Source organism: Trachymyrmex cornetzi, unplaced genomic scaffold (assembly GCF_001594075.2).
Source record: "Trachymyrmex cornetzi isolate Tcor2-1 unplaced genomic scaffold, Tcor1.1 scaffold79, whole genome shotgun sequence".
NCBI lineage: Eukaryota > Metazoa > Arthropoda > Insecta > Hymenoptera > Formicidae > Trachymyrmex > Trachymyrmex cornetzi.
Genome location: NW_017300124.1, coordinates 335952 through 360748, shown reverse-complemented (window position 1 = coordinate 360748; position 24797 = coordinate 335952). Strand labels below are relative to the sequence as shown.

Sequence of the window (24797 nt, the reverse complement as noted above, 5' to 3'; positions counted from 1 at the left end):
AAAAAGCTGTAAAATAACAAATCTCTGTATGAAATCCGTATAATTTTTAATATTATATATATAAGGTAAATTTACAATTATAATTATCAACATCTTAAACATTTTCTAATAAATATGTATCCATAATATAACTATAATAAAGAACGACTAACATATTTTTATCAAAAGATTTTTCTTTCCGTAAAAATTCAAGAGATATTTGCCTCTTATCTTATCATTTTATACTGATTTTAAATGATGAACTTTAATTTAATTTGATTTACCTGAGCCGCTACCACTCGTAGTCATCTCCAACATGTCCCTGATAGTGACGCCACCCAGAATTGGTCGGTCCGGAGCCTCCAGCGAGTCATCCGGAAAGTGCCTAGCCGGCCTCTTTTTGGTCATGTGTATGTGATAGATTGCCATTACGACCACGCAGATCGCACATATTGGTACTGCTATCGTCAAGGCCATTTTCCAGGTAACCCATGTTGAGTCATCACCATTCGACGATACTTTCGGCAAGATATATTCAGTTATTTTTTGCAAATAGGAAGCACCGATGGATAAACGCTAATTCAACCTCGATGACGCTGTATTTATATTGTACACGTTATCATACTGAAGGTATGATATACCAATATCAGAGATATTCAACTTGTAACGTGCATTCTTAGACGAGTAAGCTGTGTATTATCTCAAAATTTACAAATTACATGAATGCAAAAACATTTCCTTAAACGTAGTTTTAGTAATAAGAGAAAAAAATTTAAAGCAGTTGTACTTTTTTATTTATTTTTGTTGATATTTAGTAACATTATTTGTTCAGATAATTAAGTAAATTGTTTCATAATTTCCAACAAATTATTTTTAAAATTTACACTCCCTGCACACAGCACATGATGTCGCATGGGCATTCGTGATGTTTAAACGACGTTAGACGTCATTAGTATAGATATAGATATCGTGTTATCCAGGCGACGTCGAACGAATGTGCTGTGTAAGTTCATATTTATTTAAAAGAAACGTTGAATATATCTCTGATCTTAGAAGCAAAAAGACTTCGTGAAAATATATGAATTTATTAAAATCACTATTATGCATTATTGATTCGAAAGCAAGCAAATGCGAGCAGAGATTTTCAAAGGAAAAAACTATGAAATGTAGGCGTTAAAAAAAGCGTAAAGCGACAAGATATATAACTTGTGCGGAAGATTTACGTATACCAAAATGCGAAGACGTATATTACAAAATGTTAATAAAACAGTAAAAGCAAAGCGATCTCTATGCTGACAACAGTTAAACAAACACATTTAAGACAGATTTAGTGCAACGTGGACAGGATTTCGGTCTGATCATTTTAGTGATCAATAGCTTGGTCCATGGCTGAACCTCTGAAAACTCAAGGGATTGAAAGATGTTCTAAGAACCTCTTTGAAATTGAATGATGCATCAACGTACAACTGCGCCTCGATAATTTGCTGTTATTTTAATCGCTAGTCTTTATTACCTTCAGTTATCTTATATATCTTAATTGTTAATTTTAAATTTTAAGTTTTAATACTGGGACATTTAAATCAAGTGTCGTATAAATCAAGTAAGATTTGCAAGACAATCTTAGGTTTTTTATTTTTATAATCTTTTGACAGATATTAATAACACAAACTGTGACTAAAACAATCATCATTTGTCGTAGTTTTTATCCTCATTTATATATCTAAATAATGTTTTTTTCCATTGATTCCATAATCATAGAATGTTCTAGTATTAAATCTGAGGTAATCCTTTAGTCTATCGTGATATGCAACGTAGAACAAAGATAGATATTTCTAATATATCTTATCGAAACATCAGTAGCACGTTAAATACAAAATTTGACTTACCTGAGAGTAATGGAATTGAAGAGCATTACAGTATATTCTTTCAAGTCACACAAATGCTATTAATCAATTATTTAACGAAATTCATCACACAAATATTAAGTGAAAATGGTATTAAGCGATGTCTGAAACAGCCAATTAAATTGTTATAAAATGCTGAGCAAAAGCTATTCATTCAAAAATTATTTATTTATTTTAAATCATGTTAGTTCAATAATTCACAATTTTATGTTTACAGCAAAATAAATTATTGCAACAATCCGAAAAAGAACTAATTTACGATAAAATATATTGATAGACTTATACAAAAATGTAGAATAGATAGATTACTTTAATATTTATATTTATACTTTACTTATTCATATATTATATATCTTTAAAGTTAATTTTTTAATATGAAAATGTTTGACATAATGTATCAAAAAATTGCGATAGTTTTTAAATAAATTTTTATTGAGAAAGTCATCTCTATAAATCTGAATTACAAAATAGATAACTAAATCCAACTAATTAATAATTTTTCAAAAATTTGTGATTTAACTTTTTCTAAATTAAAATTATAACAGACGTATCGATATTATTCTCCAGATGTAAGAGCTTTGTAAACCAGAGTTTTGAGAGATAAAATTGGATAGACGTAGATATGTAAAACAAACTATACACTCATCGCGGAATCAAACAATCGCGAAATTCAATCGACAGGGTTATCGCGATATATAGGTAGATAGGACGAATCACGATATAATTGGATATTGATTCCTGTGAAGATTTCAATGAGATGACAGGCAACACGGCGAGAAACGATTCACTGATGAATGATCGCACAGCAACGATGAATCTTCTAATAATGATGAGAGAATATGCATCTTGGTAATATTAATAAAAATATTTTTTATAAAAATATCGTACGTCATTTAAATAATTATTAATGTTTATAGGCTTCTGTTTCGTCACATAATGTTTTTGTTTATAATCGACAGAAAGAAATGTATGATATTGTAATGTTGATATTTTCAGTATTACAGGAAGGAACACTAGACGTTTTAATATATATATATATAAATTAACGTTATATATAATAATATACTTTAATTGAAAAAAAAGTTTAAAAGTATTAAATAATGCAGCAAAATAAAAACACTATTACTATATTTTTGTACTATATTATTAATTATTTCTCTCATCAGTGCATAAGTAAATTTAAAAAATTGCCAAATTTAATAGATTTATTACCATTCCATTCCCCCCCCTCCCCGCAATATTATTTTATTTAAAAATATATGAAACATAAGAAACTAAAACATTTATTATCCAACGAAAATGCTACACTTTTTTATTTAAATTTAATCAATTTCTGTTTAATTAATTTTTTTATAGAAAAACAGATACTTTTTAATTAAATAGAACCAAGAATGTCAAATGTGACAGAGTTGTATAGAATTAATGATGCTATACGTTTCAATATTGATAATGTTGTAACTACTGGTCCAATGCGAAAATATTTTCTATGTGCTAGTAAATTCTCATTAGAGCTGATTAAATTGCCACGTAAATATCAAATTCCATAAGTGAATACATAACGTACGCATCTCGAGCTAATATCGATCAAATCACTGCTGCGATGATATCCGCCGATAACTGGCTGTCCTCGCGGATTTATTAGAGCACGTACAATCGAATATCGTTTCCAGCCTGTCCCTTTGTCCAAATCGTGTTGTGCACGCCTCGTTACTTTATATTCCGGGAGAAGCTATTCTGTTTGCTCTTGGCAAATTATACCTTCGCCCTCAATGTCCGCTTCTATTCGCGATCGAAACCCATTGGCATGTATAGATATCAATGACATATTTTCCAAATAGTTCTATGCTTATATTAGTAATACACAAATAATTAAATTAGAAATATAATACAAATAAATGAATAAATGATCCTATTATTGTTAATTATTCAACAATTTTATTACTAAAGATTTATGACAGTTTATTGTATTGCTCTCATTTATATAAAAACATTTAGCATAAAAATAGACGTCTGAAAAAATTCGCCCACCTTTAAATATACTGAGATAAGATATAGAAAATACGGGTCTAGATTATCACATAACACATCAAACTGCAATTTCAGCAGTCTCTTTCAGCTGAAACTACTTATTTGTTATAATATCTCACCAAGTTATTCTTTGTTACAAAGTTTTGTAATCTTACGTACACAATGTACAATTATTAATAACTTTATGATTTTTTTGTAAGGATAGACCATCAATTAATTAATTATTTTTAGAAGTAACAAAAATTTTTAATTTAATTTATTAACGTCATACAAACGTTTTAATATAATTAATTAAACACAATCTTTTTTGAAATAGAAAATTTGATTTATATATCGATTCTTAATATATAATTGGGACAATTTCAACCAATTGAATTATGATCGGAACTATGTGGGATTATTTGATAGTCTGACTGTTATCAGTAGAAATATTACAAAATTTCGTTCAGGTACAATATTATTTCATGAAATTTTCATTAAAATCAATTATTTTTAATATATTTGTTAAACTTATTTATCCTAAGGAACAACTACATTTGTTGTGTTATTTCTATGATTTAAATAAATCTTTCAATGATACAGGTTATATATATATATATGTATATACAATTATATAATATATTATTTAATTTAAAATACATAAGTTTGTAAAAATTACAAAAATATATTTTAACAGTTAATACAATACCGGAAAAGTATTTTAGGGTTAATGTACTCTCAGTTGTATGTGAAATGATAGACTGTGTGGAATGTCCTCAAATTTTTTATCAAATTTTGTTTGCGTTGCAAAATTCACTGGCACGTGTATAATTGTATATACATATAGACAGACCAGTATTATCTTATCTATATGTAACGTACACAGAACGTACGTTATCTGCATCCCCTCTTTATTACGAACAGGAGACGTACAAACAAAAAATGACAGTATTCATATATGAGTGCACAATTCAATAATGTTGTCGAAATATGTACATACATTTGAAATCTAGTAGAAAGTAATTTAAAACAATACACTTCTGCAAGTGTAAGTAAATGATAAAACGTTTAATTTAAAATAAAAAATAAACTTCTAAATTAATAATTAAAGTTAAATAATTAAGTTTAAATTTAAACTAATTGTTATTAGAGTCATTTTTATTTAACGTTAGAGAATGTTAAAAGTTAAACTCAATAAATATAGATAAGTACTAAATTTAAAACATTATAATACGTTTTATATATACTTATATAATCTTCAGACGCTCTCTAAAGATAATTACGAATTGCGTAATTTATATCTCGCATTATGTAACGAAACAGCAACACCATTCTGTAGTAATAACAAAATATTGATTTTTATTTGATAAAATAATCGTTTAAAAACAAAAAACCACGAGGAACGCGATCAGGATAGAGAGAACTGTCGGTCGATGGCAGCCATTCTGTCCGTTCCTTGTCTTGTCAGCTTGGCACAAGCAAGATAAATGACGCGAGAACATGAAACATGGGGGAATACAGAGGAGAGAGTGATGTGAAAAGTGCGCGCCCAGACAATTCACAAAAGCGTAGAAAATCGATAATCGATACCCCGCTTTTCTCATTACTGTCGCACGCATGCCTTACCAAGGTTGCCATCGGAAAAGTCTTTTTCCCGCTAATTCTTGATTTGCAAAACGAAAAGCTGAAGCGCCGCGAAACGATGACAAATTTATATACGGCAGAGAAAATATATTTTCTTAACTAAATTAAGAAACTATAAAAACAGAAAAAAAATGATAAAAGCAGTAAAAGAATAAAACGTAATTAAGAACTTTGTTTTGTAATCATGCATTATACAAAAAAGGTATATGAAGGATAACAACAGAATTTAGCCATAGATTTGACTCCGAAATATATAAATCTGCCATTGTTTTTAAGTGCTATCGACATTAAAGCTTCATAAAATTTCGCAGATTGCATTTGTCAAGATTCAATGGCTTATTTAAATTTGTAGTTCTTTTCTCATTTTCCGAACTTTGTTGCGTCATTGAGCACGTAAATCGAAAGCTTAAATGCATAAATTATTATATAATTTATTAAATAAATTATGCTACAATGTGCTTCAAAGTACAAAATTATCATAAGAAATAGATAATTCAACAGATGGGTTATCAGTTAATTGATCGTAGACTTAGATTGTCAATTAGTCAATTTAAAATAATTTGACATCTCAAGACGTCAATACAATTTTAATGTTTTTTAAAAATAAATTTATCGTTTATGTTTTAAATGCTGAGAATTCTACCAATAATTCATTTACTTAATTTTGCTAAGTTATCGGACGCAATTACACGTGATGGCTGTTGTTAGTTATGCGTGTAAATTATCTTGTTGCAACTCAACGATTACAAAGGCAAAACCTATCGCTTGCATCATATCACGGACGGCTGATCCATTCAGGACGGACAAGGCAGGAAATGCATCCGACCATAAATTGCTTTGTCTCGATAAACATTATATTACAAAATAAACGATAGAAACTATTTTAAAAATCTAGTAAGTGTTAATAATTTTATAAAAATAGAATTTTAAGACACACAATAAAAGCTTCACAAATTAAAATAAGAATGAATCATTAATTAATTAATAAAAAATTGTAAAACAAAATATAAATTTTTAACTTAAAATTTTACTTAAAGCAAAAATATTTTATTAAAAATGTTTATTTAAAAATGTGCAAGATGTTTAATAATTAAATAAAAAATTGTATATACATTTATTTGTAGTAATAACATATTTAGAGATGTAAATGAATTTTAATAATAAAAAAGAAGCTTTTGACAGTGAATAGTAATTAATATAGTAATATAATTATTCGATCTTTTATTACATTAGATTATATTGCATTCCACTAAATAGATATAAAAAAAAAGTTAAAAAACTATATCTAAATTTTTTCATGAAAAAATATAAAAATTTATATCGTAAAATTGTGAAGTTCTGATAATAAATCTGCCATTACATAATATAGGTCTCTTCTAAAATATATAAAATCCAAATTAATAGAATAGATAAAAAGCTGAAGCTAAAAAGACTTTCAAATAAATATAGTCAGACCATATTATTAACCTGTTAAATTGTTTATCAAATATTAATAGTATTTACATTGTGCTAATACGATTAATCTAATAGTAGTAATCTCTAACAAAAAATATGTTTTTTTAAATATATTTACTGCAGAAAAAATATCTTTAAATAAGCTATAATTATATTACACAAAAACTAATACAACAACTTTATTAATAAACACATTCTAACTTTCTGTAACCATTTTACAAATGATCTTTAACACGTATTATTTTAATAAACAAATTACTACCAATTTTTTACTCGAATCATAGAATGTTTAAAATTTCCTTTCAATTTTTACTTAAAGAATTTATTTCTTTTATTACTCAAATGAATATTCCGTATTTCCGCCATTGAATCCTTCGAATTTAATGATCATTTCGTTTTTGCGAGTATCTCATTCAGCGGAGAAATGAACTTTGCAGCAGGAGCAACCTTGGAGGCGAGGAATCTTGCGGCAGCCGCTTTAGCTGCAATTTATTGTACCTCCTCCGAGGTGGTTCGTAAAGCGAGAATTCGACCGACCTCTGGACTCGTGAGTAGGAAAGGAAGGCCTTAGATCGCGATTGCAGTAGTCAGAATCATCGCAACAAGCGACCACGAATTCGATGCCATCTCGACCGCGCAGCGTATTGTTTGTGGTGCACCAGATAGAGTACTCAGTATCCGGAAAGAAGTTCATCTTATTGTAACACCTGGGAAAACAATTTACATAACAAGTACTGCCGCGGACCAGACTATGGCGTTCATATCGCCGAAAAGTGGAAACAATCCACAGCTGCCGTAAACTGTAAACTGATGTAATATCTTTATGGAAATAGCGGATAAATCAGCAGATGTATCAGCAAATTACTGGAATAAGATTTTGGTAGGATAATATCCAATTGAGATAAAAAGGAATAAAGGAATACTAATGGCAGTATTTTAATTGGCTCAGTATGCTACGACGCAGAATTTAATAAGCTGCAGAAAAATAATTAGCATACATTAGATTTAATTGCATTAAACTTTTGATTATAATTAATCTGTTTTTTCCGTTTATATTATAATTAAAAACGTAATTTAGAGACATATATAACATAACTCAAAATTTACAGTTGTAGTTTGTAACGAGAAGAATAATTATATATTGATCAAAAAACTAATTAACCGAAGCAGTCAACGCAATTAAATCTTTAAAAAAAATCTATAAATTTAAAAATAAGAAAATTGTAAAAGTATTATAGGAGAACAAAAAGCAATCGTAAATTTAAAAAGTTTTATATTTCAATAATAATAAAGTATATTTTATTAAAAATGAAATATATTTAATAAAAAATTGAAAACATCACATTTTTAAAAACACCATGTTTTCCTCAGTTGCATACATATGTGTAAACTAGTATAATAAGAATATATACAGCATTCTACAACTTTTGTATCAAAAGTTTCATACGTGCATATATTATCTAACAAATTTGAAAATTATTTTCAATCTCTGGAGAGATTAATTAGATATTATTTCTTTTCAGAATTCATAAATTTGTAAAACTATAAATACTTATTAGTTTTTTGTTAATTTGTAATTTATCATTATAAATTTGTAAACTTTCTAATGATACATCTTAAATTAAATTTTTATCTTAACAAAATTAATTTAATATAAACTAAAGAAGTTTTAAAGAATAACAAAACTTTATCTTTCTGTTTATTTTAAACTTCATTTAATATTAAATATTAGAAAATTTTTGCAAATTTTAATTTTGCAAGAAATTAATTTTGTTGAATAATCTTGCTTAAAAAGAAAAATACATAAAACAATAAATAAAATAAATTACTAAAGTTTGTCAGGAAATTCTAAAGCTCGATGCAATTCTTACAATACATTGTACATTAATTAAAATCCGTAAAAATATTGATATTATATTTTACGCTTCATAAACAGGAAAAAATATCATCTATTATCCTTTTAAATTTTATAAAAATATTCAACATATACATAGATAATAAATGTAATACATAAAGTTAAAAGGCATGCAAAAAAGTAAGTAATAGTATTTCAATCCTGTCCCAGGCAGAACACATATTCATAATATTATATGACGTCTTCATTTTATTTGCCAGTAAGTGACAATAACTTATAAATGACTATGTCCTTATGATATTATGACTTTTTGTGTTCTACTTGAGGTTTAATCCTCACAAATCTCAGGAAAGTTTCTTAATAAATTATATTGTAAAGATTAAAAAACTTGACACGAGTTGCAAAAGGTGCATTATAATAATAAAACTAATTAAAATAATTTGAAAATGAGTCTACCAGTTAGAGAATAAAATAATAATCTAATCATAATATTCTTTTGTATAAAAATTGAATTTCTCATGTCAACTTTTTAAATATTACTTTATATAATAATAGATAAAGTCATTAAGTATGTATAATACATTTTTGATAACATTAATAAAGAAAACTGCGAATTTTGCAGAAAATCTGAAGGTTACTACAGGAGGCGGGAAAGATATTTACAAAAGCCTTTCTCACGTGGGTCACGCTATCAAAGTTACTTGGCACAATACTGTCGTTAAAGAGCGCAGAGAAGAGAGCTATGACAACATGCTACCGGTCCTTTCCGAGTTCACTCAGGAGAATTTCCGGCATACGAAAAAAAAATACAGGAAAAAATCACCTTGAAGCGACTACAAGCTCCGAAGGTGGCAAACATATCGGTATCACAATAGCGTCACAATAACGTATATTATCTTATCCAAATTCATTATCTTGTTCATTATCCCATTTTTTCTTATAGATGTCGTTTATTTTATCTTAATTTCAACATGAATTTAATTTTGAGATCCATCAAGATGCAATTTTTTAGTTTATAATGCATCAAATGTAAATATATAATGTAAATAATGTGCTACACAGAAAAACAGAAAAACTAAAGAAGTAACAGAAAATAATAAATGCTAAATAAAAAATTATTGATTACACTTTTTGTACAACTCCTTATTGCGTAAAACAAGCTATATCGTATTCGTATCGTATTTGTTTTAATGGAAATAATTTACGTTACGTATTTATACGCAATACGGTAAGAAAAACGGAGATAAATAATCTACAACACATACGAGCGTAACAGAGACGCATAACATGTTAATTAAATACTTTTAATATTGATAATATACTAATGTAGTACTTTGTAACTGACTGTGACATTTATTTAATTAAACATTTAATTCTTTTATAGTAACTCCAACAATGGAACTTTACAATACTTCATTGTAGTTAAAAAATCGCAATATAAAAAAGTTTAACGTTTTATGCTATATTGGACGTATAATAAACGGCGAAAGAGAACGCGCAAAGCTCATCCGTGAATACGCAAATAGTGCGTCATATATACACGTCTACGTCTACTAGCATGTATAACAGCGTTTCAGGAGCTTCCTATTTTTTACACAATATATATAGTGCACATGACTTTGTACAGATATAGAAAACTACACAATGTGCCAAAATCATCGGTTGATATTTTAGGAGATAAATTCTTCAACTAACTTTGAAGTAATCCTTGATTTCTGCATAAACATACAAATATTTTTTAATTTGTAAATAATTAAAAAAATATAGAGTTTAACAAATTAAGATCCAAAAGATAAATACATAAAAAAAATATCGTTTTCTTATCGAAAATCAAATAAGTCTCATTTAAGGATCTCAATTGAAAAATTATTTAATATTAAAAAATGTTAAATGATATTATTTGAGCTTTTATCAGAGAAAATGGCAGATTAAAATAATCTATTCCTAAAATATCATCAAATAATTTTTATACACATTTCGTACAAAAGTGCACAAATAACAGTAGCGGGAACGCGACAGACACCGTGTCAAAGAGGACTCGAAATGATAATGCTCGAGCAAAATAAAGATATATGCATTGGCAGGGACCGTGACGTAACACTCTATTCCGATCAAAAAAAAATAACTCACGGCTAGGCTAATTCCCCGTTAAGCTATATAAAAACGCTCTAACCATTGCTCGAGCCGCTTCTGCTTTATCATACAACAGAAGAGGCTTCATATTACGCACAAATTTTTCTGCAAAGTTAATATCACTTCTTTTATATTGCAAATAATATAAATCAAATTTTTATTGTAATAAAAATTTTTTAATTTATTTCTTAATAAGTTAGCTCATTTATAAAGAAAAGAAAGAATGTAAAATATCCCTAATAAAAACAGATTGATATAACAATATTATTCCTTTGATTGCATAGATTCCTATATACCTACAAATAATTAAATTAGATATATTTTATTGTAAATTATTTACTGTTTTAAATATTATATACTTTAAACTTGCGATTAAGCGACTACTGACAATGAGTACTCTTATACAAAATATACGTCCACAAAATTTAATAGTTTTATTAAACATAATAATTTATCTTATTGTTTAAGGTAGCAATAAAAAAACACAAAAATTTAATTAGAACCATTCATCAATTATATATAAGTAAAGTCAATATAATAAAATTAATTAAGCGTATCAACATCTATGAACAAGACCTTATAATTTCGGACGTTACTGCGAATAGAGTTGCCCCTTTAACGCTTTAAGTAAATAGTTGCGTGGGATAGGTCAAACTAGCTTCTAACTTGGAAACAGTTTCTTTGTCACATACACAACTATATGTTCCGCTTTCATTCTTGTTAATCTTAGTTTAGACATTTTTAGAAATTTTCCCATATATGTTATATCTACACATTATTTTACACATTACTACTATAAAATAACTAATATTACAAATATCAAGTTTATAAATAATCATGCAACTGTATGTTTAATTACACTGTGTGACAAAATTTGATCTCTTGTTGCATCACGAGTGTAAATAATCATTTTCAATGTATTTTTGTCTTGCTCATAAATTCGTCGTCCAAATTTAGCTATCACGTAACAATTTTCAAAAAATATAGCGTAAAAATAGTGCTGTAGCACTAGCAGCGAATTTTTTCTCTAAATTTCGTTACTGCTACGCGAAATATCAACTTTTAGCTTTCAAATTAATTTTATTTTTTTTTGTATGACTTTTTATGTATGTATGTAATACATAGATAAGACATTTTATTCCACCTTAGTATTGCATTTTATAGAAGGAAAAAGTATTTTTGTACTTACATAATATAATTAAATCGTACCAAATCAAAATATAAAATTAACGAAATACAATATGGAAGATTGTAACAATCTCATGTTGCAAAATGATGTTGAACAGTGTTATTAAACGTTACCGGGACTCATTGGCACAATTTTTACAATTAAACTTTTTAAATAATTAATTTTAATTAATTATTGTAATTAAAACGTATTGATATGATAAAGAGCATTTTCAATATTTCCAGATACGATTCTGTGTACTTATACTGTGTTTTTATGTAGTTTTGTGTACTTATACTGTGTACTTTTTATGCAGTTCTGTGTACTTGTACTGTGTAGTTTTTATGTAGTAAACGAAATACAAATATGCTACATTGTAGTCAGCTTTATAACGCCTTTATAATGAGATAAATTGATAAATATCACAGTGTAACTTATTTATATAACATTAAATTAATGACTTCACATTAAATTAATAAAAATGTAATAGATATAGAAAGACAGATAGCAGATATATGTTCTTAATAAAGATTATATCTTTTAAAGTTATTTTGTAATGATCACATAAAATTACAGAATAATTGTTACAGAATAACAAATGTAAACTATTTTAAATGTCGCTTGCTTTAATTTAGAAATATTAAATATAAAACGTTTTGTCAGAGTTAAGTTGTATTTTAACTCTGAATATTTATGCACTTCTCACGCGTGCGGTGCAGCAAATCAAGCTAAATATGAATCATAGTCCATCCTTACATACAATTAATTTCAATTATTTTATTATAATTTAATGTTATTACTCTAAATAACATGTCGTATAATAATGGAAACTTTGTTTTAACTAACACGTTACTTACATTTACTTTCTCAAACTGAAAAATATTAATGCAAAATTTGAAATACTTAAAACTACAAAAATTTACTTGCCTCCTCTTAAATAAACTTTTTTTCTTTTTTTATTATAATACTTGTTTAATTAAATAAATCCTAAAAAAGGTACTTATATTATAAAAGAGATACTGGGATAACTTTTCCATTGTTTTTTTCGCCATAAATACATAAACCAATGCCAACTTGCTTCTTATGCCAACAAGCCCCGATCTCTTTTTCTATTGATTAAGCAGATCGGTATGGATCTATAAATAACAAAAAATAACTAAAATTCCGAATTCAAAATACAGCAAGAATATATTTTACAAATCGTTTTGCAGAGATAGAGACATACAGAGAAAAAAAAAGAAAGTGAGAAAGGAGAGTTGCAGCTAAAGCCCGTGCCACCTGCAGAGTTTTCGTAACTTCCAGGTCTGTTTGGACTATACCTTCATTGTTGCTAGGGTGTAGCGGAGGTTTGAGATCCTTATTGCAAAAATCCTCAGTGCAGCACTCGATGACGAAGGTCGTGTTTCGCGCTTCGCTCGTCATGCAGAAGATGCGCGGCTCGGGCTGCGACGCCGGCAGGCGTTTATTCAAGCACCTTCAAGCCGATTTTGCACCAGTTTCAAAAAACGAGGTGAGGAGAACTCAGGATAGCGCGCACGACGCGTTTGCATCGAGGCACGAGATATCAAGGAAATTTGTATTATGCGGTTTCACGACAAAAACGCAAACGGGGATCCGGATCCCCTGGTAGCATGACAAAAAAGGATTAGCACGCTTCTAAGGCTGCGTTCTAAGCCTGTTTCTATTTACTAACATTGTCGATTATCTTCTTATGTTATTTAATATAATTCAAACACGTTAAATGACACACAAAAAGGTGAACTTTCACAAATTAAATTTTTCTACATTTTAAGACTTTTATGAAGATACTATATGTATATAATTAGGGTTTTTTTAATTCTTTTCTTGTTAATATCTTTTTCTTTCACTTTTGGATTAGTACATCTTTTTAAATTTCTTATTTCAAATTTCTTATCTTCTCTAAAAATTTTTAATACTTTAATTTATATTATTTTATCGTGCTGCCGAAACTATCGAGAATTTCTTCCAATTCGGTCAAATCTAATTTGTTTGATAATATCGACTTTTGTTAATTTGCCTATGTGACGGCAATTTGTAGTTAATTATTATTCTTCTTAAGAATTTTCTTTTTCAGGAATTGTGTTTGAATAGAATAAATTTTGCTTGAGTCTTATAATAATACGATATCAATGTGAAACTGAAAGTCTTGTTTAATGATTTAATTATCTAATTATATAATTGTATATTGACATATACTATAAATTAACTGATAGTAACGCGGTAATATTTCGCTAGGTACGTGCACAAGTTGGGAACGCACCCATTCAGTTATTCCGCGTCACAATCCATAAATGCGGATATTATCGAGGGAACAGGAGATCACCGAGCAAACTCCAGCAAAATCGAAAGAAAAATACTCAAAAAAACCGGGAGAGGATGCGAGAGCGGGAGCTAGTAGTCGGGAGGAGCAAATCCGCAACACCGTGCAACTCAACACACTCTCGTGATACCTGACATGTGGGGGTAGCCAGTGGTAGCGTATCTTCGTGATTCCTGAAATTCTGCGACTCCTGTCGGGGTAGCATCGGGGGCGTACAACGGCGTATATAACGCGGAGACCCGCGTCGACTCGCGACGCGAGTCTTTCTATCGATCGGGTTTGTTCTACTACAGTAACCCCGGCGAACTCGAGAAAAGGACAATCTCGGTTCGTCGAGAAACGCGTCAGATCGCCGGAAACGATCTTCAAAGCAGGCACATCTCGCACATTCTGAACAAATTGAACTCGGCACAGCAAAGAAAATGTGGGTTAGGGGCAAACGGTAGACACTACAATGCAATGTGTGTTAGTTGGAGTCTGTCAAACTTGGCCATAATTCTACGAAAAAGCGCAATATTCCATATAATTATAAAAAATATTATTTCTTTATGTGTCTCTTGTACTTTTGAACTAATAACTATAAAAGCAACACACGTATGTATGATAAATTATTATTGCTGCTATAGTTATTAATGTATGCATAAATATATGTTTAAGTCTTATAAATTAAAAGAAATTTATAAATAATTGATTTTATGTAAAAATTATGTTCAGCGCAGAATAAATAAGTAATAATATTGTAAATTAATAATTATTCATAATATAATAAAATTAATCTAATATCTAAATCTATATATAATATTTGAATATTGTTTAATGTAAGTTTATAGCTCAAAATCGCAGTCATGCCTTCATATTCAATTTTGTCGCTTTTACGTCGATTTTTTATTTCTAGTATAATATTTTATAAATATTTTTTAATACAAATATACAATTAATTTCTTATTTATTGAGTAATTCAACTGCCGTTACTATCATATTGAGCATGTTTTTCTACGTAATAAGTAATAACTTAATTATTACTGGAAGAACTTTAAACAAAACTACTCATTTTATAATGCTCGAAACAATTGCAGTTTTTTTAATATTTCTGACTATAAATATGTATCACTGTCACGTAAAATTTTATTCGTAATATATGTATGTAAATCGCATCGTCGCGACACGCGCGTCAAGGTGAGCTACAATACGCGTCGTGATTCGATCATCGTGAGTCACTTGCGAACTTGCCGGGCACGAAATATCTCAGTCGGTCTCAGTCGTCATATATATCTTACTGACGCAAATACTTGCTGATTTGAGCTCGATCGCTTGGTAATTAATTCCACGAGACGAGCCTCCAAATGGCATTAGTGTGTGCGCGAGAGCATGAAGAACAGAGTCAAAAGTTGCAAACATCATGTCATGAACATACGAAAAAATATCGACTTAAAACGAAAATCAGAATTTATTTAGAGAATAAAAACAGGAGATAAATGTTATCTTAATCTTTTATGCACAAATTTGAAGAGTAAAGTTAATTCGATAGCTGTTTAAATGTAAAAAAATATTAATACTATTGTAGTATTTTGTGCAATAAAAATTATTTTAAATGTAGTACAATAATTTTAAAATCAGATTTGTATTTATATTAAATATATTAGAAAGTATAATTCTACAGTTACTGTTATTAAAAAAAACAGTCATGCGGAATAAGATTGTTAAAAAATTGGCAAATCTTATTGTACATTTTGTGAATAAATTAAATGTATCTAATATTTTTTTTTGCTCGTTTTAATTGAACGTAAATTGCATGATAAATATAAATAAAGATGTTAAAATATACTTTACAAAGGATATACGAAAGAGTAAAAACAACATACGATTATTATTTAAAACGTAATTAATAATGTTATTCAAAAGATTTTCTCATTACATTTTTTATTGTCTCTATTTTCACAGCAATTTCGCAAGAATTTGTATATTGTATTTAGTTAATTAAAATAAACGCCCGCATAAAAACAAATAGATCTCTCTCTCTCTCTCTCTCTCTCTGATTCAAATTATATAAAAATGTTCGAAAGATAACCGTGTTAATATAAACATGAAATCACACAAAAATTAAATGGCCATTTAGTTATGTGATAATAAACGTATGATAAATATTTTTATCGCGTTGTTATTTCTACGAAAAATACGGTAATTATATTTTATACAAGAGCATATTTCTCAACTGCAAAAAAACTCATATTACCAATATCATGTAATTTTATTCATTTAGAGACGTTATTTTTTTCTGTCGTTTATTCTTGTTATTTTAAAAATCATGCTGTTCACTCGATTTTTATAGGGTTAATTTATGACATTATATAGTAATGAATAGTTAAATTATGCACACAGGTATACAGAAAGTAAAAATCCTCATTGATCGCGAACCCTTGGAAGAATACCTGAAGATAATTCAGACGAGTTGGGAGATAGTAAAACTGGGTATAAATTCAGGTTGCAGAGGTCTTTATCGCAGCAAATCCGCGAGAGATAAGTGCCTGGCTTGCTGTTGCAGAAACGGGGTGCTTCCGGCGGCAGCCAGTTGCTTCGATCGAGGCACCTTTTACAACATCACAATTCTACTTTAATCCGAAAAACTCGCGCATCGATCTTGATTGATATGCCGAAATTCAAAAATTATACATGTATAGAGACATTTTCTTTTTGTGAATGATATGTTACAGGTCTTGCGCCGATTTATTTATAGTTTAAATTTTAAAAGCATTAATTAACTCTGCTTTACAAAAAATATAAATAAATTACAGAAATATAATTTATATTAACATATATTTATATTATTGTTAATATAATATGAATTTTAATGTAAATACTAAAGTTTCTATTATTTTTAATCCAAGAATTTTATTATTCCTCCCTCAAAAAACTACTTTACTTATAATATTAATAAACTGCAAATTTCTGGATTTTCTTTGCGTTATAATTCCAATTTTCTACGACATGCATATATTGATTTTACACATCCTACAAATGTAGTATAATTCTATATGTATATATTTATATAGAATATTTATATTTATTATAGTCTTTACTTAATAAAAAGTCTTAAAAAGTGTCTATCTAAAAAATATCTACAACTCCCCCTTTGACTTTAATTTATTTTTGTTAGATCGATATATTCTGAAATCTCAACACATACGACTCGAATTCGCATTTGCGACGCGACACGTCAATTTATTTTGCATTCATGCGATCGCATATAAAATTGCCTCGTGCTGCTTTCACGCTATAGCCGGATCAAGTAATCTCGGTCGCGCTATTTTCAATGCGATCTCCGGCCGAATTATCCGAATTATCCGTCTGGCGCATTAAGCATTTAGGAGCCGTCCGCACGTCTGCGACCTCAGATCGTCGCATTGGTCGGTCTGTCTCGGTCGATCCTATTTGATTTTAAGAGTGCATCGTTTTCAAATCGGAATCTTATAATCTTTGACAATCTCCCTGACAATTATTAAAATATAAATCCATATCGCGTCTCCGAGATTCTATCGGAGTATGTAATGCGTTTATAAAATTCATAAGTGGACACGATTGACAGATGAGACAAGAAATTTCTCGAGACTAATAAATATCAGTACAATTAAATATTTATTTATGAAGAATAAACAAAAATTAAATCAGAGAAATTATACCAAATGTAACAGAAAAAAAAACCGAGTAATAGTTCCTATTTAAAAAGCCAAAAATATCAGAAACCATAATAATCAGAAACCATTATATAACTTATATAAGTTGTTATTAAGTTATTATTAAACTACATATTTTAAGAATAGAATGTGTAACTATTTTGACAACAAATCTTATGCTTTGTAGAATCATAAAAAGATACTGCAATAGAGAAATTGAATTTTACATTAAGTTCTTATATAAATTATAAACTTTCTATATGTACATAAATATAGTCTCTTAAAAACGTGTATACAAAATTTTTGTATTTATATAAAATTTTGTATCTTATGTATTGATAGAACGTTTCCAGAAGTAACTGGTAGACAGTATATCTAAAATCAAGAAAATATTCGTTTTTATCGTCCAAATACAATGCGAGTAGATTGAAATAATATATACTATATCACATTGATTTTATAAATTACACAACATATTTATATAAACTATCGATTTAAAATGGAAATTATAGAAATAATAAAAATTATGAAATTAAATGTTGTTTAATTTTGTAATATTTTTGAAATGATATTGCGAGAGTTCTGCATAGCCAAACAATATTAATTATATATCCTCTATAGCATTAGATTTTCGTTCTATATAATATACCATCGGTATATATTATAATACAGCATCATCCATGATAAAGAAAATGTCGATCTTCATAGGGTCGGAGGTCGGGTTTGCAGTATACTTCATACATACATATTACGTTATCTTTTCAACTGTTGACCTTTTCGATCATGGCGAATGTTTGCAAGCTTTTCCAAAGCTATTGTAAATTTAGATAAATGCACTTATACATCATTTGCACATAAAGATACCAATAAAGATACCAATAAAATTGCTCTATAATGTCAGATGATAATAACGAATGAAATTGCTAAGTTTGAGAATTAACTTTGCATATTTGTAGAATTACAGTCTTCGGTATATTACATAATTTTTTAAAGAGACAGAATTTTAAATTAAATAGCAAATGTATTATTAAAATACAGATTTAAAAAGCTTAAATGAAGTAGTTAAAGATAATGAACATTTTTATAATATAATTTAACAGACATAATCTTGTATAATGTTACAGTGACTTTATAACAAGTACTTTTTATTGTAATTGTTTCAAATAAAATTTGATAGATAAAAGAAAGATTATACAATACTTTTGTCGTATAATACTTTTGTAAGTAAAGTTATATTCTTTTCTTTCTTTTTTATCATTTATTTATAAATGTTTATTTCAAAATAAATTCAAATTAGGTATCTATATAAATAAAAAGTTTTATTTTAAATATTTCGCATAAGTGTTATAATACTTTATTTTTTATATGTATGCAAGGATTAAATTTATATAAATCATATATGTGGAAAATAATTTTTATAGTTAAATTATTTAATATTCTAAGTAATTATTCGCGGTGTTAATTATTCAGGTAACAATATCATCAAAAGATTTTTTTTCTTTACTTTGTACTTCTTAAAAAGAGCATTGAATTACATTGAATAATATACTGAATAATATACTTCACATTCGTCATAATAAAAAATTCATCCGTAGTATTTGAATTGATATTTGGAACAATTGTCGAAAGTCCATCGTACAATTTCATTTTTAGCGATACCCATTCGTATTTTCTATAATGCATTAAAAAAATGACAGCCCCTAGTTACAACAGTGATGCAGTGTCTCATCTGTTTGGATTGAATTGAAATTTGTATATGGCTACCCCCACGCTTGCGCGTAAGAAACTTCCTCGACGTATTCGAAATCGATACCGCGGAAGTAGGGAAGGTAACATCAAATTTCGCCCCGAGTTTGCCCTGCGATCGATCGCGACCAGAATTTCCTTTGCTCATAACAATCAAACTTAAAGTTTTGCCACGCATCGCAGCGTTCTGTTACCAACGCGACGACTAACCGACAACAATAATTCGTTTCCGCCGAAAAGGGCGCTAATCATGACCCGGGCGAGAGCGCGGAGTGGAAAACTGCCTAAATGTTCATTCGTGGAAACCAGAGGGCATCGATCGCAATGTCGAATTAAGTGAAACCACCGTCGTTCAATAGATATACTACGCGGCATTTCTCACGAATGATCAGTGACCTAAACCGTTAAATGCATAAGTTTCATATGTAATAAACATTAACGTAAGGAAATTCTAAGTTAATACTCTAGCTATCTAATACATTTAGACAATGATCCAATCAGACAGATGAAGATGTCTCTTACGGATCGTTAATTTAAAATTTAACAAAAAATGCTAAAATAAATTAAGTTTTAACGATATAATAAAGCTTTAAAAATTATATGCATATATATATGTATATAATAATAAAAAATAGAAATTTATAAATATAAGAATTAAAAATACATCATTTGTATTCATGTATGTAATTTTTTGGGGATACGCAAGTGCGTGTATTATCTATAAATCTACAATTTTTTGTAATAAATTCTAAACAAAAAAAAATATATTTATAAAATTCTCGAAAAAATATAGAAATAGATTTTGAAGGTAAAAAATCTATTAACGCAAACAAAAACTTATGGATGCATGGAAACATAATTTAATTAAAAAGTAATATAATTAAATGTCAAGAGAAAATATATAAACATTTAAAATAAATTTATGCGTTAATAAGTTAATAATTGTAAAACAAATAAAATAAAATAAAAATAAAAGAACAATTCAATAAGAAAAATCTTTTGAAACAATTGCATATCTAATTACACGATTTTGCAAGTTTTATGTTAATATTGATTGTACAATGTTGTCGTAATGTATTATAATCTATCAGTTTATACGATGAATATTACAGATAATGCAAAGAACCTGGATCTGTTTTGTTAGGAAAACTTAAAAAAATCTGCGCTAATATTAGTGCCATTGATCGCTTACTAACATCGGTCCAGACTATTCGATTCATTATGTACGTCAATTTACGTCAATTATGAACGTGTTGAACTTTTTTTAGGACGAATTATACAGGTTTTGCTACTAATTGATTGTAATAAATTATTTTTTTAATATTCAATAGTCTGACCTTAATTGATTAATATACTGAAAACTAAGAAATTAAATAATAAGGTTTAGTAGTGAGGAAAGTAAATATAATTTATGGGAGATTGGAAGAACTTGCCGGTGTCAATCAAATGCTATTTGATTGACAGCAATCTATCGGTGATCAAGAGATGAGCCAATAAAAAAGGATTTCGAATGTAAATCGTATATGCTTATAAATAATATTAACATGCAAATACGTTACCTTTGAGAATGCGTAATGACGTTATTTTTCAGGCTCGTACTGGCAAAACAATAACCATCGGTTTCGCAAGTGTAATTTGTGTCCAGGCATATATCGCAATAGCACTTCAGTTTTCCTAAAATCAAAACAAATTCATTTGTATAAAATCTAGGAAAAAATTTTAATTATCCTATTTTCTTATATAAAAAATATGTATATTTTCAAAGTTTTTATTATTAGATTAGATATCATGCTTTTTCATAATTTTCAAACTTTTATTTTAAAGTTAAGTAGACAAAACTCACACACATACACATACACACACGTTAGCGATATGTCAATAACATTAAATTAACAGTGGATTTGGAGCGATTACGATAACTGTGGCCCCTCAAAATAAAAGTTATTTTTGAAAGCATTTTTAGTAAGGACACGAGAAAAATAATAAAAAAGTTCCATAATCAATATTTAATTTGATAATCATAATTCGATTTTATGATCAATTTGATAATATCTTTTTAATAAACAATGATTATCTACTAAAATGTTCTAGCGGTTATTCAGGACTCCCCCCCCCCCTCCCCTGCTACGGGGTGCACGGCTTTCTACGCGAAGCAACGATATTTTTGGTTTATAATTGTTAGTTATTTTGATATCTGTTGGTTAGAACATTTTTTACTATTTTTCTCGTATTCCTCGTTAAAAATGATTCCAAAAATCACTTTTATTTTGAGGGGCCCCAGTTATCATAATCATGTCGTGGATTTGATTAAACTAAGTATTATGAACAATTACATACTTTACTTTTTACAGTTTATAAAATTATAACTTCAGAATTTATATTAAATTAGATATTACCAAACAGATATTATCAAAATATTAATTTCTTTTATTTTTTGTATTTAAAAAAATTTCTTTTATAAATACACATCATTATTCTATGTCATAATTTTTTCAAATATTGTTATTGGTTTATAATGATATAACCACATCAATAAATATTAATGTGATCATAAATGTACATGGATTAATATTTTCCCATTTTCCTGACGTAGACTTTTGCTATTAAGTATATGGATTATTTGACGATATCAAATTCTAGAGGTGAAATAACTTTCGCAAAAGAGCGCTTGCGTAGTTCAGTATGGAATGAAAGAAATATGGAAAGGAAGATATTCTCGTGAAACACTATACGGCACTTATCACAATTGAGAGAGGCAGTTTATTTTACGATAATATAACACACACACATCGTGAGTTTTGCAAATATTTACACACAAATTTTAAAATACATTAAATACTTATCAATTCAAGTTACCCTTTGAGATAGATTTAGAAATTCTTACAAGCAATGTTTATTATGTGGTATTTAAATCATCAAAAACATTTAAAAAGGAGAAATCCAAAAATTTAAATACTGAAATTATTGAGACTATACAATAATCAATTAAAAAATGTTATTGTGTTTAATTTATATACAAAAATACGTGTTTAAAATTTGGAATATAACAAACTACAATACATAAGATACAAAAATCAAACACTAAAGAAAAAACGAAGAAATTTTTTAAATATAGAAATTTCAAAAGAATATAGAAATAAATTTGACAATATTACATCGATTGACAGCCTTGATACTCTTTATACGCTTTTTGCTTGTCAAAACGAAAAGAAAAAAATAAACAACGCGTAAAAAATAGCGGACAAGAAAACCTTGCTGGGAGTTGAGTGATTACACATATATTGCTACTTTATAGAAGTTAATGTACATCTGCGACGAGTCTGCCGAAACATTATGTGTTATCATAACTTCTATTTGTATAATTATAATACGAAATGTAATTGTACACACACAGACCCGCGCGCGCGTGCAATAAATTATACACGTATGTTAAATGTGGTTGAAAGGATCCAATACATTTCCTTCATGAGCACATACGTTATTTACTTTATCATCACATAAACAAATTATAATTTCTTTTTATTTAATTTACTGACGCAAGACTTAATTACTATAAAAAGTAACAAATACTATCTGCATTAGTACTAATAAAAAGACTATTCAACAAAAAAAATATAACGGGTTTTAATCCATCTAAAATTATAGTTTTTACTATCAATTAATATAACAGTTTTGTGATAGGAAAAGTATTCTACCTATTAATAGATAATTAATTCAATTGATAGATAATTAATTCAATATGGTCGTGTTGCCATCCCGATTTCTTTATAAATCTAATTTACAATTCAGCACTTAATATAGAAAAAAAAACACTGACGCAATCTTAAATTCCATAAAACGATTGCGCTCGAAAATGCGAAATAATAATGTTTCTATTCAATATGTTCATAAATTTTGAAGTTTAAATTTAACAATCAATTGATGACATTAATATTAATTTTCTAATTAAATATTGGTATGCATTAGAACTGCTTAAAATTTCATTTAAGTAAAATAATAATATGCATTGTGATACATGCACGCAATATTTTATGCAAATATGAATTGTAAACAAATTTCTCAAAACTGAACATTAAATAAAACAGTAAATAAAATCTCTTACGATTACTTTATATTATGTAAAGAGTAATGTAATTATTACTTTATATTATGTAAAGAGCAATGTAATTATTACATTTTTAATATTAAGTGACAAAATAACCAGATATTGCAGAAGAAAACCAGTCAATCGTACAGAAAGTATCAATAGTAATGCAATTATCACGATGTTATGCAATTTATGTAATAAATTCTTTAATGAAACTGAAATTACAATTTCCTGAAAATTTTTCGTTAATATTCTAATTTTTAATATTCAATATAATGTTAATTAAATATAAGTTAAAGTTTAATTATTATTTAACTAATTTTAATTTGAGATACGTAATTATTTTAATTCTTCAAAATCTTCTTTCTTTATTTTTTATTTTTAATAAATCTGTAATTATAAATTTGTTATCAAATTTTTATCGAAAAAGTGACAAAAAATCTACTTTATATTTTTCAAAGAAGACCTTAATTAAATATAAATATAAAGGAAGGTCACCGATATCGACATACCACTTTGTTTTTAGACAATATTTCTTAAACAAAAGGTAAAAATACAACTTTAAAAACATAAATACAAAGTAAAAAGTGTCTTCTATCAGATAGTATAAGCAATTTTTATAATACTGTTAGCAATTTTGCAATAATTAAGTTTTTCGTAAGTTATGCAAAAATGTGCGTCTGACAAAATGGGCTCCAAAATTGGCACAGTATAGGCAGTAATGCTACGTATTCCTATTCTTTTTCTTTTACAGGAATTATCTGTATAAAGTATCTATAAGTGAATGTATATAAGATTTTTCAGAAT

The 24797-nt window shown here is 27.8% G+C and overlaps 1 protein-coding gene across 1 annotated transcript in view; it reads right to left on the bottom strand.

The window, feature by feature from the left end:
• Nucleotides 1-24797, bottom strand: part of babo (TGF-beta receptor type-1 babo) — a 37804-nt gene that overhangs the window by 5342 nt on the left and 7665 nt on the right. The window contains exons 4-6 of the mRNA XM_018518755.1: nucleotides 21463-21577; nucleotides 7488-7696; nucleotides 264-497 (exon numbers count right to left, since the gene is read on the bottom strand). Coding sequence (XP_018374257.1) covers nucleotides 264-497; nucleotides 7488-7696; nucleotides 21463-21577 — 558 coding nt within the window. The remainder of the gene's footprint in view (nucleotides 1-263; nucleotides 498-7487; nucleotides 7697-21462; nucleotides 21578-24797) is intronic.